The sequence below is a fragment of the Lissotriton helveticus genome, chromosome 2_1 (genome assembly GCF_964261635.1).
Source record: "Lissotriton helveticus chromosome 2_1, aLisHel1.1, whole genome shotgun sequence".
Classification (NCBI taxonomy): domain Eukaryota; kingdom Metazoa; phylum Chordata; class Amphibia; order Caudata; family Salamandridae; genus Lissotriton; species Lissotriton helveticus.
Genome location: NC_136059.1, coordinates 98,078,917 through 98,097,588, shown reverse-complemented (window position 1 = coordinate 98,097,588; position 18,672 = coordinate 98,078,917). Strand labels below are relative to the sequence as shown.

General features: G+C 45.5%; 1 protein-coding gene across 5 annotated transcripts in view; it reads left to right on the top strand.

The window, feature by feature from the left end:
* Nucleotides 1-18,429, top strand: part of ADISSP (adipose secreted signaling protein) — a 367,956-nt gene extending 349,527 nt beyond the window's left edge. For 3 of the 5 annotated variants that reach the window (XM_078674546.1, XM_078674548.1, XM_078674547.1), the window contains one exon: nt 14,922-18,429. In XM_078674546.1, coding sequence (XP_078530672.1) covers nt 14,922-15,022 — 101 coding nt within the window. In that variant the 3' untranslated portion in view covers nt 15,023-18,429. The remainder of the gene's footprint in view (nt 1-14,921) is intronic. The other 2 variants (XR_013606974.1, XR_013606973.1) reach the window with 1 other exon arrangement.
* The last annotated feature ends 243 nt before the right edge of the window (nt 18,430-18,672 follow it).

The following is an 18,672-nucleotide window of genomic DNA, read 5'->3' as shown; positions in this document are numbered from 1 at the left end:
GAAAAACAGCTGGGTGTTTCCGCAGACACCCCAAGAACACTGTTGCACTCCTGTGATCTCCCGTGTGCCCCAGTATTCAACCGAGCCATGCTCACATACCAATTCAAGGTGATTTTCACCACTGTAGGCAGGGCACAAGTTCTAAAACAAGAGATCAGCGAGTCATGAGCCAGGAACTTAAGCATAGAAACGAAATATATAGCTGTGGCAGAGCTAGACTATACCTCGGGCACTGCAGCAAGTCTATACACTCGACCGGAAAGAGAAACAGGTGTGCACATTCGTGCATGATTTAACATGGGCACCACGCAGGCAGCCAACAGGCGTAGAAAACATTTGCCATACCTCACACCACGCCTACCAGTTCCAACTGGCATAGGTTTCGCTCTGGCACACCTCAGGACTGATACATTGCCTGCCAATCCGGGCGGAGGGAGGTGGACAAGGGTACAACTGTGTGTGACGGATTTCTTCTTACTGCACATGGCTAACACAAACACAGACGGAAATATTAAACTGGAACACAACACAACGCACGCACACGCACACAATGGTGCAAACATGCCACAGTAAACTCCGTCTTACCTGAAAAGGAGGAGGTGCATGGCAGCCTCGGGGGCAGAGCGGGTTTGTCCGTGGCTGCCCATGATAGAAGAAGAGCCCCTTCTCCTGCGACAGACCCCGGCACAGCCTCTATCCTGCCTCCAATAACGGGAACTACTGGTTCCCATTCACAGAAGGAAGCGGGCCGCGCGCGACCGTCACGTGACTTGGGGGCGCGCCCACGGGCGAACACAGCAGCAGCCGGAGAAGGGCTGCGCGCGAGCCGGGGGATTTTGATTTATTTATTTATTTTATTTATGCATTTTTATATAGCGCGGACTTTACCCGAAGGCGTCAGAGCGCTTCACATTAGGAACAGAAATGAAACATAATGAGAAACATTACAAAAAAAACGGAAGTCAGGCACTTTTGCCTGAGACGGGGGCGGGGCCTGCAATCCAGCAGGAAGTCCCGCCCGCCGCCACAGCCGCCGCCGCCGAGGAAGAAGTGGAGCGATGAGACACTGAACACGCCGAAAAGAGCCCGGTAAGTGGTGGGGATGGGGGTCACGCGCGTGTGTATGTGTCTGGAGTGCGTGTGTGTGACTGTGGGGGAGGGGGGTGTGTGTGAGCGAGTGTCTGCCGTGTGCCTGCGTGTGCATGCGCTCGCCTGTGTGTGCGCATGCAGAGGGGGGGGGGGGCTGCCTATATGTGAAGCGCTCTGATACCTGATTCGGTTCGGGGCTGGGAAATAAAAAAGAAAAAAAAAAGAAAAAATGCTGAGTTACTCTGCGCATGCGCGGGTGAGACGCGCGCTCCCGCGGTCAAATCCGACACTGGGAAAGCTCGTGACACTTTGGTGTCCACTCTCCCAAATACGGATAGCATTAGTTGGCGAGCTGACAGCATTCATGCTTCGCATGAATGCTAACGTCAGCTCGCCCTAAAAAATATTGAGTTGAAAAAAAACAGCCATATGTGCTTACGTTTTTACCTGTAACTTCTAACTATGGCAGATTTTTGAAAGCAATATATTGTTCTGTCCATGAGACCCTTCTGGTTGAGGGGATATATAGGGCTTATATGTTCACTAAGATCTTGTGGTACCCAGATCCAATAACTGAGATGCACCTTGCAGTGGTTTGTCACTGTGTATTGAGTGTACAGCAATTAATTTGGTAAAATATAAAGAGTGAAAAATAGGCACCAAGGAAAAGTATGTATTTCTGATATGGAAATGAGATATGAAGTGTATGAAGCAGTGGTTATTAGTGCATCTCTGAATTTATGGGTAGCCACACTAGCATGTGAATTAGAGGGTATTTTTCAAACTATCAGCTTTTTTACCCACTGTCTTACATTTGGAAGGTAGAAATGCCTAAAGTCAACTGGTAATAACACTTGTTCTATTATTCTCTGTTCCACTAGTTCTCCCCATTAAAATGATACCCCACTAGTGTGGTAGGTCTAATGCCCGCTACAGGAAACTGCCCAATACACAACGTGGGCCCATCACGTTTTTCCACAGAAAACTGAACCCTTTTGTTTGCAAAGTGCCTAGCTGTGGATTTCAGGCCCTAGCTTAGGGAAACCTAGCAAGCATGTATGTTTTTTTGTTTACAAGTAGACACCCAGGGGATTCCAGGATGGGGTGACCTGGGTGGCTCTGACCAGGTACTAAAGCCCACAATCCCTTGCAAACCTCAAACTTTTTTTTAAAATGCAAATTTTCCTCATATTTCTGTGATGGAAAGTTCTGGAATCTGTGAGGAGTCACAAACTTCCACCCACCCAGCAGTCTCCCAAGTCTGTAGATAAAAATTGTACCTCACTTCTGTGGGTAGGCCTAGTGCCCGCGACAGGAAGTGTTGCGGGGATTCTGTGTAGGCACAGAACTGTGTGCAGGAAACCAGGACCTCAGTGACTTGTGTACCAGAAACTCACCTCAGTACCCAGAACCCCTATCTGACTAGCATCAGTGTCTCATTAGCTCTCCGTCCTACAGCCAAGCTACCAATGATTAGACAACCCAGAACATGCAACTTAGGGTGCTCTCAGGAATGGTGGGAATCAAGAACACTCTTTCGTTTTATTCTTCTACCAGTCCACAACGTGAGTAATCAGAGACACGGAAAAGTTTAAAATGTTTATTTTTAACAACTTGCTCTAAGATGCAGTATTTTGGCTAACATAAGCAGGCATATGATTAGAAATAATACGATCAGCATTGTTACAATTCCATAAAACACAAAGGGAGAAATCATGTTATAATGATAGTGGAAACAGGTCATATAGTGCCTAGTGAACCACCCTCCCCTGCTAGGAACTAAGTTTTATAATAATGATAGAAGGTCTCTTAGGCTTGAATGGGGAACCCCATACCTCCAAGATCAGCAGAGGTGAATCACATCAGGATCAACAAAGCTCTCTGTGTCTGGAAAAGGTTTTCTTCGAAGTGCCCAAATCATGCATGCAGTTCAATATTAAAGGAGCTAGAATTTCGGTTGGCTGCAGCTGTGTTCGTGTTGTATCTAGAGCATGGGCCGATCAACCTGAATAACAGCCTACATTGTTATGTTGACCTTGAAGGCTTCTGCACGCAGTGTACAGACCAAGGTCGCGATGTAAGTCTAGGCATGTGCAAAACAGACCGTTCTCATGCGAAGGAAAATTAAGCAGTTTAACTTACAACAACAGTTACATGTAGTGTCCTGTGCAAAATGGCGTATAACCTCTAATAAGCCTATGCTAACATACCAATGCGTGCCAGCAGGGCCCTGCCTTCACTACAGAAGTAGCCCAAAACGCAACATGCGGTACAAAAGGGGTGGTGATGGACGGAGCATCTGAACCAATCAAACACTCACACCCAGTCAACAGATCTGGGTTTAATCCATCAGCGTTCTTTAGCCCACTCTGCCACCCCAGTTCAGACATGGCCATATGCAAATCAATCTGACCCTGTACCTCATGGGAACAGTCCAGCCCGAGCTGCCAAGCTACATGGACACATCAAATTTTGCTAGTGAAAATGAACCCTTTGTTTTTGTAAAGTGCCTAGCTGTGGATTTTGGGCCCTAGCTCAGCGGCACCTAGGGAAACCTAGCAAACCTGTACATTTTTAAAACTAGCACCCAGCGGAATCCAGCATACTGTGACTTGTGTCACTATGACCAGGTTCTGTTATCCAAAATCCCTTGCAAACCTCAAAGTTTGTACAAAAATAAAACATTTTCCTCAAATTTCTGTGAGGGGAAGTTCTGGAATCTGCTTGCCGCCACTAACTTCCACCCACCCAGCATTCCCCCAAGTTTGCTGATAAAAAATGATACCTAACTTGTGTGGGTAGGCCTAGTGCCTGCAACAGGAAATGGTCCAAAACTTATTGTGGAGACGTCATAATAATTTTTTAGGAAACAACCTGGTTTTGGAAGGGAGTCACCTGCGCTTTTGGTCCTGGGCTCAGCAGACATCTAGCAGACATTTGTGAAACTAGACACCCAGGGGAGTCCAGGGAGGTGTAGATTGTGTGGAACCCCCAATGTTTTCTTACCCAGAAGCCTGCAAACCTTAAACTTAGCTTTAAAAAAATCACTCTTTCCTCACAATTCTGGGTGAGAAAGTTGTGGGATCACCAGGCCAACACAAATTTCCTACCACCCAGCATTCTCAAAGGTCTCCCGATAAAAATGGTACCTCACTTGTGTGGGTGGGACAAGTACCCGCAACAAGGAAGGGCCATATTGTGTATCAAAAAACAACCTGATTTTGCAAAGGGGGCACCTGTGTTTTTGGTCCTGAGCTAGGGGGCCATCTAGGGAAACCTACCAAACCCAGATATTTCTCCAAACTAGACACCCAGGGGAGTCCAGGGATGTGTGGCTTGCTTGGATCTCCCAACGTTTTCTTACCCAGAATCCTCCGCAAAACTCACATTTAGCTAAAAAGCCGCATTTTCCTCACATTTATGTGTGGCAAGGTTGTAAGATCCAACCTGGCTGCATTCCCATTCAGTGGGGTATTATCCTCAGGCACTGGCTTATGAATTTATATTCACCAAACTAACCCAGGAAGCACCAGCCAAAGCTGTTTACCAATTGTCCCCAGATGAAGGCCATCATGGCTGAAATGCATTGGGACAAAGGAAAGCAAATCCGACAGAATGCATACTGGGTAATGCAGTTCTAATGTTTAACCCCTCCGCTGCGCCGAACGTTCCGTGCTGGTGCGGAACATTCTATTGCGCGGGCGGGGCCGGAACGTTCAGCGGACGTGCGCAGCACTACCGAGGTAGTGCGCGCGACGTCCGCTGAACGTAGAAGGGGTTAATCAAGAAGAGTTTATGTTGTAAAACAACAATACAATGAACTTCTGAAAGAATAAAAACTGAGTATTTTGTCTTATTATTTCTTTTGAGAAAACTCAAAACAACTGTTGAAACCCTATCTGGGAATTCATAAGCCAGTGCCTGAGGGACATACCCCACTGAATGGGAATGCAGCTAGGTTGAATCAATATACACTCCTGTTCAGAGAGTGATACCTTAGAGCATGGCACACCTTCTACAAAGCTTAAACAGACTCACAGCTGTGCGCGCACTATTACATTTTCGTAAGGCTGTAAGATCACCATGCCACACAAATTTCCCACCACCCAGCGTTCCCCTCAACCTCCCAATAAAAATGGTACCTCATTAGTGTGGGTGCCCAAAGCAGTGTCAGCCTAAAAACGTTTGGAAAAAAAACCTGCTCTTTTGGACCCACTTTGGTCCCCCCTCAGTTTTTCTTTATACAAGCTTTTAGGTTCTCTGCTTTGCACAAGTGAAGTATCATTATTTTCAGGAGACTGAGGGAAACGCTGGGTGGCAGGAAATTAGTGCAATGCAGTGACGTGGCACATTTTTCCACACAGAAATGTGAGGAAAGTGTAAATTGTTAGCTAAATTTGAGGTTGCCGGGGATTCTGGGTTATAAAACATTGGAGGATCCTCCCAAGCCACACTACCAGCCAAATGCCATCCACTCACACCGCCAGCCAAGTACCATCCAAGTACATCTCCAGTCAAGCAACAGTCCACGCTCACCGCCAGTCATGTGCCATCCACAAAGACCGCCGACCAAGCGACAGTCCATGCACACTGCCAGCCAAGCGCTATTCCACACACACTGCCAGCTAAGCACAAGTACACACATACCTCCAGCAAAATACAGGTTCACACACTGCCAGCCAAATGCCAGTAAACACAGACTATCTGCCGAACTCTAGTGCACACACTCACAAAAACTTTCACTAGTGTCTAGTAGTTTTCTGCCCCCCTTAGGAGCAGATGTGCCTAAAAATATTGCTGATCTGCCACCAAGGCGGGCATAAGCAGGCAGAATCTGTTCACAAAAAAGGGAGGGGATTAGGCATTCCCTAAGGGGCCAGTGCCTGACATGCCCATAAACATTTCTCAGGTGTCTAGTGGGCTTTCTGCCCCATCGGGGGCTATTGCCCGCATCTGCCCCCCAGAGGGGGGGGGGGGGGCAGAAAGATTGAGACTATTTTTTTGGGTTGGGAGATTGGCATCGTCCATTATGGGCGGCCCCCACCCCTCTTTTATTAAACAAAAAACAATTCTGAATGTCTATTGGGCTTTCTAGTGCCGCAAGTAAGCGATTAGACATTGTTAATCATTTCCAATAAAATAGTATGAGAATGCAACATTTGCTATTAATAATCATCGCTTTCCTTTTGGACAACTTGCAGTGAGTGCCTTTGCCTTAAATCTCTTTTTGGTGGATATATGATGGAACCACACAAGCCATTACAATGCATGACTTTGCAACGAGGTCTTTACAACAACCCATCTTTACCACTGCATTCCTTTACCAAACTAGTCTTTACAGCGTATAACCACTTTGCCTTAGGGGAAGTCGCTGGATTTTGGAGAGGTTTAAATTATTCCAACTCCAGTCAGCACTACAGTAGAGAAAGCATTGGATTTCGAAGTTACCTTTGGTAAGTAGTGGTAAAGACTGGTCGTTGTATCGACCACGTTGTAAAGGTAGTGCATGGTTTAGACTTCGTGGTAAGTGATGTTTCCTCTTTTTGATGAACTCTTTTACAGATTCTGGGCTTAACCCGCTTGCCATCAACTTGCCCCTAGTCGCGGTATCTAGGCAGGTTTGGGCTGCAAGTGCCAAGTCTACTTTGGGAGGTAACCCATCCATTTTTTTCCAGATGGACCTGCTTTTTTAGCATCCAAAGCCTGCTGTGTTAGCAGATGCTTTCTCTAAGCCAGTTTTTGAGCAGGGGTCTTTATTCTGAAGAGTCTGATTAGTCATTTCTGCTGCTGTCCTGCGACTTATTTCCTTGTTGATCATGGCCTTCATATCCATTGTCCTGTGTGGGTAGGTGGTCTTGAACAGCGTGCTGTAACGCTGCACCGTTCCCCTGACATCGCCACTACCGAGGGCGAGGCGCGTCATCGGACACGCCCCCTCAGCTGGCCACGCCCCCGTGACGCCCTCCACTTCAGTCATAAATTATGTGCCTCGCCAGAAAGTGCAGCGGACGAGCGCAGCGGGAGCGCCGTTTGCGCGCCGAAGGCGCGCCTAAGGCGCGCCTAAGGCAAGCCCGTCTGCGCCCGTCCGCGACCAGACTGCGGCCGGGGCCAGACATGCTGCTAAAAACGGTACATCTGGAGGACAGATAATATGGTCCGGTGAGGATTTAAAGGCATTCAACTTACCATCCAACTGTTGCCCCCACTCTATAGACCTAACAATTCCTGACCCCGTCCTAACTTGTAGCAACTGTGGGATAACATTTGACAGCGCCGCCCCCGCAATACAGCCCAACCCTAAAACCCCCCCTCAAACTAACATCAAAGCGGGCCTACTCAATTGTAGATCCCTTGTAAAACACACTGATGAGATCTGGATCTTATTAGAAGAGCAGAATTGGGATATCCTGTTCCTAACTGAAACATGGATTAAAGAGGACAGCTTGTCCTCTATCGCTTTGGCCATCCCTCCGGGATTTAAAATATGCCTCGCCAACCGGCCTGGGACAAAAAGAGGTGGTGGCGTAGCGATCATTTTCAAAGAGCACCTAGTACTGACATCCTCGGCTGCCACGTCGATTCAAGGTATTGAAGGTCTTCACTTCTGCTTCCAAGTGAGCCCCCAGCTCTCACTAGCAGGGCTAGTGATATATCGCCGCCAGTGCGGATCCCATCCTCACTACCCTTTTAGATACGATAGTACAGAGTTCACTTCTTCATCCCCTTTTTTTAGTGGTAGGTGATTTTAATATCCACATGGATAAAGTAGACTATGCCTTGGCAGAGACACTCCGTACAACGTTAGATGCGGCTGGCCTCAGACTGATCAATGAGGGCCCCACACATACTGGGGGCCATACGATTGATCTCATCTTTACTAATATTAAGGAGGTGCGACCTGAAAAACCCCTCCCTCTGTTATGGTCAGATCACTCACTTATCACATTCACTCTGAATATCCGAAGCGATATCAAGGTGTCTAGTAAGTGCTATTTTATGAAAAGACAAGGGAAAAAATTGACCCCCGAGGCTATGCTCCCGGTTCTGGCGCGTACCACCCCCCTTCTGACAAATAATCCCAATAGGGACGCAGTGCTACTCAACGAATGGATAGGAGGTATGGTTTCCTCTATTGCCCCTGCCTCTCGTGCTCTTTCAAAAAGAGAATCCCCCTCGGCCCCCTGGTTCACGCAGGAACTTAGAGAGGAGAAAGCGGCCTGTAAAAAATTGGAAAGACTCTGGAGAGAAAACTACGGCCTAGACGAAAAAACTATATATAAGGATGCATTAAAAAAATTCCGGAAAGCCATTAGGAATAATAAAAAGCGCTTCTATGCGGACTCGATTAGGCAGGCAGAACAATCCAGCAAACAAGTGTTCAAAGTTGTACAGTCCTTCCTCAAACCTCAATGTATTGAAAGAGAGGTGACCCCCCACACCATTACTCTGTGAGCAAATTTCAGAATACTTCGATCACAAAATCAAGAAAGTATATGATTCCTTTGGTCCAGTAATAAATACTGAGAAACAGGACACAGCGTACAATAGCGAGTCTGAAGAAATCCTCACCCAGTTCGCGCATGTCCCCTTGAACGAGGTGAGGCAAGAGCTCAACCGTTGCAAATCCGGTTCACCTGATGACCCCTGTCCAGCTAAACTTTGGAGCACCATTGCGGACTCTGTAGCGCCCACACTCCAAAGTATCTGGAATTCTTCCATTACGTCAGGAATATTCCCTGACATCTGGAAGCATGCCACGCTCCTCCCCCTAAAAAAAAAAACCAAATGGGGATCCAGATGATCTGACGAACCTCCGCCCTATATCCCTTCTAGCCGCACCGGGAAAAATGCTGGAAAAAGTGATACAACGCCAATTGAGTAAATTTGTGGAAGCCAGCAACATTCTCCATGAAACTCAATCTGGTTTCCGGCCCGGTTTCAGTACTGAAACAGCGCTCCTAGAGGTAGCCGAGTCAGTGAGGTGGTCGCTAGATGCAGGTAGTTCAGCTATGCTGGTACTCCTGGATCTATCGGCCGCCTTCGACACGGTGGACCACGCCAGATTACTCAGTCGGCTGGCAGAGATAGGCATTCAAGACCACGCGCTGAGCTGGATTAACTCCTATCTATCTCAGAGAACGCAGAAGGTGGCACTCGGGACGATCTCTTCCACACCTAAAATCCTCAACTGTGGAGTCCCGCAGGGCTCGGCCCTCAGCCCTCTCTTATTCAATATCTACCTCGCCCCCCTCTTTACGCTTATTGCCAACTGGGGTGTTAAGGCAATTTCATATGCCGACGACACCCAGTTGGTATTTCCGTACACGGAAATGACACAGGAATCCTTTGCAAATTTCAAAGGCTGTCTCCAGGACATTGCACACTGGATGAATACCAACAAACTAAAATTAAACGCCAATAAAACCGAAGTCATCTTCTTCGGTAAAGGCCCTGTCCCCGCCCCTGAGCTATGGTGGCCGGTGGAAATGGGCCCCTCACCCTTGCCCAGTTACTCGGCAAAAAACCTTGGAGTGAGATGGGATGATAAGATGTCTTTCTCTTCCCATATCCAACAAGTGGCCGGCTGCTGCCTAAGTAAATTAAGAAACCTTCGAAAATTCCTTAGACTTCTACCCGAGAGCTGCAGAAAAATGGTAGTCCATGCAACTGTTACTTCACGGCTGGACTACGCCAATGGTCTCTATCTGGGCCTCCCACAATTCTTAATCCATAAACTGCAGGTAGTGCAAAATGCGGCTGCGAGGCTGCTACTGCGAATTCCTTTCAAACAGTCAGTCTCTCCGCATCTTCGAACCCTGCATTGGCTCCCTGTCGCCAACCGGATAAAATTCAAAGCCCTGACACTCGCGTTTAGATCTTTGCACGGCTCCTGTCCACTCTACCTAAAAAAACGCCTTTCAAGGTATACCCAAAACCGTGTACTACGGTCTAATGACCGTATCCTGCTGGCTGTCCCACGAGCAAAAAAGGCACGCCTTGGTGGTCGCACCTTCTCAGCAAATGTTTCTGCGCTGTGGAACTCCCTACCTCAAGCAATCCAGCAGGCTCCATCTGAACCTTGCTTTAAAAAGCTGCTAAAGACTTGGCTTTTTTGCCAGCCTCGATAGGTCTCCCACTCCTGCCCCGGGTCCTCTGTGGTACGTTTTAGCGCCGGGACACCTCCTCGTGAGGTAGCTGTTCACGCTCTAGAAAACTCAGTATTATTATTATTATTATTAGGTGGGAAAGGATGTTGCCAGGAAGAAAGGGGTTCTTGCATGCCCTGCCGAGGGGGCCTTTCATCCACAAGTTGACTTTTTTGCCATGGGATGATTGACTCTTTCGAGCCAAGACCATCAGCTGGCCAGTCCATGTGAGATGGCCTTTTTGGCTGCCTCCCTCTGTGGTACTTTGCTCCCACTCCCCCACTGCCAGTACTATTGACATGCTTCACTCCTCTCTTTGGGATCCTCTGTCCCTGGAGCAAGCAGAATCCAGGGGCTATTTTGTGAACTTTGCTCGCGGGCCTTCCGATGGGTCACACCTCTTGCCTCCTGATACTTGCTTTGGGAGCTGGTCCTTCGCTCTGTTTTTGTTCTACTCTAAGCCTCAGCAGTGCCATTGCAGCAGTGTCATTACAATTTAGGTTCCCTTTTTTCAGTTTTTATTGATCTTTACAGATAAATACAGCCAGAACACAATGTGTTTCTTGTCTGTATGTATTTTTAACAGTGGAAAATACATAAAATTGTATTTCTCGATAGTGACTCTTTCAGTGCTGTCCTTCTTGAGTTCCAAGCCGACAGCTGATCATAAACATTTTGGGGAGTTGAAAAAACCAGTATGAAATTTCCTTTAATACAGCCATATGTTAACATATATGTGTATATAATACTAACATTTACCTGTGTGTTTACTGTTTTGTTATATTTGGCTGCTCAATTTGCTAAACCACGGCCGGCGTCTACTATCAGTTATATAAATGTGGAAATATACAATTTACAGACTCCATTTATTCTCATAACACAAAATGTGAAAAAATACCAATATGCGGGCCAAACAATAAGTAAAGGTAAATACAGACAGAAATGTTAACAAAATAAAAATAAATACCATAGCCCCAATTTTAATTAGTACCAGTACTGTTTATCGGAATAATGTTGGCCAGGCAGGTTTGTGACCCTCTCGATCATGTGTGACGCATCCTGCTATTGCAAATGGATTCCGTCCACTTGGTGTGCTCAGATATTTTTTGCTGTTAATCATCCGGTTGTCGAATTTTTCCTGTTGATGAGTCTCACTACTTGTCTCACCCACAGTAATCACATGGTAAATGTATTGCATGCCTTTACCACCAGTGTTTCTTTTTAAGATAAGCTGCTGCAACGCAGCTAGGGTAAGGGGCACTTGGCTGGTTACACATGAACATGTGTGCACACTTGTGCAGCCTGGTGCACATGTGAGACTACTGGTAATTGCGCACAGGCAATCTGGCGCAAAGGGATCTCAAAGGTTAGATGTTGACCTGGCGTAGGCCTTATAACAATAATGGGAACTCATAAGTAAGTAAAGTTCATCGTGGTTTATTCTGATATTAACATCATATCAATCCAATATGTAGTACAAATGTCTTTAGATTGGGAAAGTGAAAACGAACTGCTCCAATGCATTTCGGGCGGGGAGCCCTTTGTCAAGGAGTGTTCAAATCAGTGGTAGCAAGGATCGCTACTCCGGTGGTTCAGAAACATAGCTCGACGCTTGGCCATAGCGTCCAGCTATGTTTCGGAACCACCGGAGTAGCGATCCTTGCTACCACTGATATGAACACTCCTTGACAAAGGGCTCCCCGCCCGAAATGCATTGGAGCAGTTCGTTTTCACTTTCCCAATCTAAAGACATTTGTACTACATATTGGATTGATATGATGTTAATATCAGAATAAACCACGATGAACTTTATTTGAATAAACAACAGCATTTGGATTACAATCTTTTGAATCATTGTATGATTACCCACGGAGTGCCTCACCTGGGGATGTATTAGCATTCTCATGCGTACACTACAAGTTCCCATGATTTCTTCAGTGTTTTGACGAAAACACTACCCACGAGCAGCACCCAAAACCTCAAAAACTTCTAAAAAACTCTCAAGAACCGCAATTAAACTTGCAGTGCACCACCTACTCCTCTTTTAACTCATAAGTAAGCTCAGTAGGGTTTGCTGGTTTATCTGCAGTGTTGCAGTATTATACACCTGGAGGAAATCTGTCTTAAAGTGTAGTTTTCCTCTCTTTAGGCCTACAGAGACCAATAAGGTATCGAACTGGGATGGAACATGTGCTCCAAGTTTGAAAATGCAAGTCCCAAACAATTACATATACACCTTATGGGGGGTCCAGAATTGTCTCATCTCTCTGGCTCAGTTCAAGTAGCCTTCTGGACCAAGTAAATTATCCCGTGCCCCAGCGCAGGAAAATGAGACCTCCCCACACACAAGTAGTAATTAACAATGTTACACTCAGTCCCAGCATGCTGTGCAAGTGGGTTCGGGCTGGGGTGGAGGAGTAATGTGGCACCCCAGCATTGGCCAGGGAGTGCCTGGCTTCTAGAACATTCCACCCCGTTCAAAAATTCTTGCACAAGGGCGAGAAAGAGTTGGACACTGAAATTGGATGACGGCAAACAACACCATGGAAAGCTTGAAGAAGAAGCCCACTCTATCACTTATGGCACGCTACCAGGAGCAAGTGGAGCTCGAGATGGTAAACATTGGCCCAGTGGGGCCTGAGATATTCACCCACAAAAGATTTGACCTTTGACACCCCCCTTCCACTGCATCTTATATGAGAACCCCCGAAGTGGGCCAGGGCTCGGAGTCGGCATAAGGCCTTATTATTATTTTAAGGGGGTGCCTGGGAGGTGCCTGGCTTCTAGAACATTCCACCCCGTTCAAAAATTCTTGCACAAGGGCGAGAAAGAGTTGGACACTGAAATTGGATAACGGCAAACAACACCATGGAAAGCTTGAAGAAGAAGCCCACTCTATCCCTTATGGCACGCCACCAGGAGCAAGTGGAGCTCGAGATGGTAAACATTGGCCCAGTGGGGCCTGAGATATTCACCCACAAAAGATTTGACCTTTGACACCCCCCTTCCACTGCATCTTATATGAGAACCCCCGAAGTGGGCCAGGGCTCGGAGTCGGCATAAGGCCTTATTATTATTTTACCCGGAGAGGGGGCGTATGGGACCTCATCTGCCGGGCCGGCTTATACAGGTAAAGGACCTGGACCCCTGACCGCGAGAAGGAGGGATAGCACTGTCACTACCCCTGCACTCACAAAAGGTAAAAGGGAACGTACCCCATCCCAGAGCCCTGAATGCAGGAGGAGGTGCCTTTTTTCCGCCCTCCCCCATGGCAGTGGGCTTTTTCCCTGCTCCCTGTACGCGTGTCTGGGGAAGCAGGCAGCCACTTTAGTAGAGCCCCACGAGCAGGGAAGAATCTTGCTGCCAGCACCTGCGCTAGCAGTCAAAGGAAGCTAGCCGGGCAGGGACTAGCTGGGCAGCACAGAAGTGAACTCTGCATGCTGCCCCAACAATAGCACATGTTGGGGTGCCCAGGTGGGACCGGGCACCCGACAAAAAAAATAAAACAAGCTCAAAAAGTAAAAAGACTCGGGCAGATGATCATAGCCACTGATTAAATGTGCCCGCTGCTAGCAGGGAGCTTCCCATAACGCCTGTGGAATGTATTTTGCACACCGTTTTCTCTGCTTTGTGATAGCCGCCAGATAGGAGAGGCACCACTACTGTGTTTTAAAGGTACTCTAGGGGCTGCAGGAGGTGCAGCAGCACCCCGCCTCTAACTTGTTAACCATTGACACCAAGTTTCTGGTGTAATGAAAAGCATGACCCCAAGGCTTTTTATCATTGTTTCCAAAGCATTCCCAAGGTTGGAACTTTTGTTCTTCAGCCTGGTAATGTAGCGTTCCCTATGGGTTGGTCCTGTGGCTACATTGTATGTGCTCTGTATTTGTTAAAGAAAGACACAGACACGTTAGGTTGATTTTTCAATGCTTTATTAATAATGTAGAGTTAACAGGTGGCTTTACATGAACATTACAAATGCTTTATTGATGACGATTGCATTGAAACATGGTTATTAATTTTAGTGATATATTTGTGATATTTTAACATGTGGTTATTGGTCTTTTAATGTGGTGACCTTTTGACAAGGCCAATAGGCCTGTTTTATTTCAAGTCCATTAGGGGTCAGATATGGTTTCAGAATGTCAGGAAAGGTATTTAAATCTACCTGGTGCCTTGAGGGAGGAAGAGTTTTAAAAAAGAAAAGAAAAAGCACTGACTGGACAATCATTTATTGAGTTTTGTTATGTGTCAGCAAATGGTGATGATCTGCTCTGTTTTGCTACCCTGAGAGAGTCAGGCGCTACAATGGGGTACTTGGTTTGCAGTTAGTGAAATTGCAGACCTATTATTTGTGTAGGCCCCACATCCTGCACAACTAATAACCCTATTTCTTTCACATGCAAAACCTCATTTTAGTCTAAATGAACCTTGTACCATTTTCATTCTATTTTGAGAGCTTTTGTGGCAGACATAAGTTTTGCAAATGCATGCTCGGCTCTGGTCTGTTAAATTTTCCCTAATTGCATTTGCAGGAAAGTGGCTTATGCTCTCCTTGGCGGAAAATGGAAAACGAGCATGGAATTAAATCTCTTTGGAAAATCAGGCAGGAACTCAAATGAAGATATGTGTTTTTTTAATGATGTCTAAAATATAATGAAGTAATGAGACCATTTCTTTTTCCAGATCGGCACCATGGCACCCCTATGTTGCTGGATGGCGTTCGATGCATCGGCGCGGAGCTGGAATACGACTCTGAGCAGAGCGATTGGCAGGGCTTTGATTAACCCGGAAGCCCAAGCATTGGCTGAACTCCCACATGTTAAAAAGAAACAAAATACTTCTGAAATGAATTGGTCACATGGGTGTCGGAATGATCGCTGCATGGACTGTACTCTGGAAATTGTGGGATGGCACAATGTGTGCTGTTATGAGAAAGAGTTTTCTTGTGCCGTAAGCTGTGAGTTCTAGTGGAGTAAAGCCTGCCTTACTGCTTCGTACCGTCCACCGACAGCCTTTACAGTAGTACGTTTCATGCTTTCAGAGTGCAACCCCTTTACCCTGAAAAAGAAGGTATACAGCATTCTGTGTACTTCAGTGTATAAATCTGTAGTCCACGGCGGGGCCTTTTCCGGCAGAGCAGAGGATGCAAACATCACAGTAGAAAGTTCCTTTATTTCACTTCCATGTTCCCATTGCTAGAGTCCAGTGGACACACCTGCAGAATATATGGCTTTCTCTGTGGCTGTATTTTGCCCCAAAACGTCTGTGTGTATGTATATAAAAAAAAAAAATATTGCATGGCTTTTAGGTTTTTTTTCTGGTAATTGTGCAAACAATGTCACTCATGCTGATTATTTTCCTTAATTCAAGGAAATCCCATCATACCAGTGAATTCTGTATTCCAGCCAACTAGACTTTTATTTTACGTTCTTAGTTTTTTAACACCTTCAGCGTGGCGCGAATTTTCACGCTGTGCTGAATGTTCGAAAAACGGGCGTGGTCGTGACGGAACGGTTCCGTCATCAGCACAGCCCAACCGACGCTGATGACGGAACCGTTCCATCATGAGCGTCGAACAGGTTAACATTTTATGTAAACATACGTAACTGATAGTTGTTAGTGTTTATTTTACAGTCCGTCATACTCGTCGCTAGTCAGTACATAATGAATGGCATAATGCCTTAAAGCGCACATCACCAAACACTGTACCGTTGAATAGCCATGATCTCCAGGGCCTTTTGAAAGTTTGAATATTATATTAGCCAGAGAGAGAGATAATCTAGCATTCCTTCTTCCAAAATGGACGTATAGCCCCAGAATTATAGTTTAAAATATAATAAATGTATACCTGAGTACCTGTCGATTACCGTCCCATTGTAATTGCTGCTGTTAATGCTGTGAAACATTGCTGTTGCTTTAAGACTTCCAAAGGTCAAAGAAACACATATATTTTGATCAGGGGCTTGTTTCGCTTAAAATATATATATTTTTAAGTAGAGTTGTAATGCCACCTCTTAGAATTCCTCATACTGATAGTTTCTCAATGTTTGTGCTGAATGTGATTTTCCCCAGTCATTCCTTCCAACAAAACTCATACATATGTCTTTTCTTCGCCTGTTGTACAATGTGATTTTTTTCTTTACAAAGTTTGTCACACTGAATTAACCAGAGACTATAAGGCGTTTTGGTGAACAGAAGGAAGAGGAATTAGAACATTGGAATGTTGGGAGCTCCATTGAAAACAATGGAGGGCTCCAGGCTTATAATGGCTGGTAGAAGCCTGGAGCTCCAACATTCCAATGTTTCTTTGTTCACAGCTCTGGCTGTGAACAAAGGCTTCAGGGAACCTGAGGAGGTTCCAATCCCCTCACGCCCCCAAAAGGCTTTGTTTTTTTTGTTAGAACATTCTGTCCTCTAGTGACAGAATGTTCTAATAGCCTTATAGCCCTTCGTAGATGGGCTATACCGCTATTAAAGTCCCTCTCCCTTGTTAAAGGCCCTCGCCTTCGGCTCGGGGCCTTTAACGCTGGAGAGGGCCTTTAATAGCCGGTATAGCCCTCTACGGCAGGGTATAAGGCTATATTAAATCAATTCTGACTTGCAGTATAAAGGCATATTGTAAACTGTTAACGTGGGGCACCGTGAGATTTATTTTTAAATTGGGTAGCCAGATCCCATGTGTTAACAGGAAACAAAAGACCCCAACCTAGTACATAGGGCGTGCCATGAGCTTAGTTTCAAATTGGGAAGCAGGATCCCATGTATTATCAGGAATTACAACATTGAAATGTTGGGAGCTCCATTTAAAACAATGGAGTGCTCCGGGCTCATAATGGCTGGTGTGAGCCTGGAGCTCCAACATTCCAATGTTTCTTTGTTCACAGCTCTGGCTGTGAACAAAGGCTTCAGGGAGCCTAAGGGGATTCCAATCCCCTCACTCTTCCATAAGGCTTTGTTCTTTTTTGTTAGAACATTCTGCCCTCTAGTGGCAGAATGTTCTAATAGCCTTATAGCCCTTCATAGCTGGGCTATACTGGTTATTAAAGTCCCTCTCCCTTGTTAAAGGCCCTCACCTTCGGCTCGGGCCTTTAACGCTGGAGAGGGTCCTTAATAGCCGGTATAGCCCTCTACGGCGGGCTATAAGGCTATAATAAAGGACCCCATCCAGTATATAATCTAAATATGATAGTTTGCCGATGACCTCCTTTTAAAGGCACTTTCACTGAACCATTTATAGTATCTCATATTCTCAGGTCTTGTAAGATCCACATTATATATGATTAGTTGTTCGCAGTATTTAGCTTTGACTAGTTTTACTTGATCAGCAGCAGTATTTTGAAACCTGTGGGTCACAGAAATGTTGCATACCTGTGAATTGTGGCTGTAAGTTACTGATATGAAGTAATTATCAAAATTGTAGTAGCTCCCATACCCCCCAAATAAAGTACAAAATATATATTTTTGGATGTTCTATAAAGATACGTACCTCAGAATGTTACTGTTATCTCTTCTTTATCTATACAAATTACGTAAGCCAACTATTGAGTATCCTTTTGAAGTGCATTTTTATTTAGCATAGTTGTCATGACTTCATGTTTAGTTTTTGAAATTGTTTAGATTTTATAGACGTGCATGCAGCCAGGCAGTGTGTACAAACATGCTAATGATGTCTTTTTTAGTAGCCTTTCCTGTTAAAAGCACTAAACAACTGCAGTTTCACTAACTTAGACCTAAACAAAACTTGTTAACACTGCAGCTGTTACACTTTTAAAAGATAGTTCATTTTGCTGCTAGCCAAAAAGTGTCTTTAACTTGTTGTGTCTTGTTAATTGTTTTTAGGATTGGGGTAATGGTACATCTAAGAAACCCAAACATAAAATTATTCAGAAGAGAGTTTTGTGTAATGTTACAAATAATGCATTATTGAGAGGTTTTCATCCCAATTTCACAATGGCATGTTCTTTTTTTTTTTTTGTCTTTACCCGATCACTTGATTTACTTACTATCCTTACTTTCTAATATTCGTAACATCTGCTTTTGTTTTATATTTTAGGATTCACTTTCCATTTTGTGTTTTGCCTTGGGAGGGGAAAAAGCTGAAACATGGTACAATTTTGAAAGATACCAGGGATCTTATGTGCCTCTGTATGTTTTTCTTAATTAAAATGTAATAAAAATGCTGGTTCAAGTATTCATTGTATTTCTTTTCATAATTGGACTTTTTCGTCCTCAGTGGCAGACAGCTTCATGGTACAAAATTGCAATTATTCATATTTTCCCAGTCGAAGTTTAAGAGAGGGAGGTGTGGCGCAGCGGCCAGAGCGGCTGACTCTGGAGCGCAGGGTTCAAGGTTCGACCACCAGTGGCAGCTCAGATCAGCATCATGTGACTCTGGGCAATAGCTCGCTTAATCTCCCCGACGGCCCCCAGCACC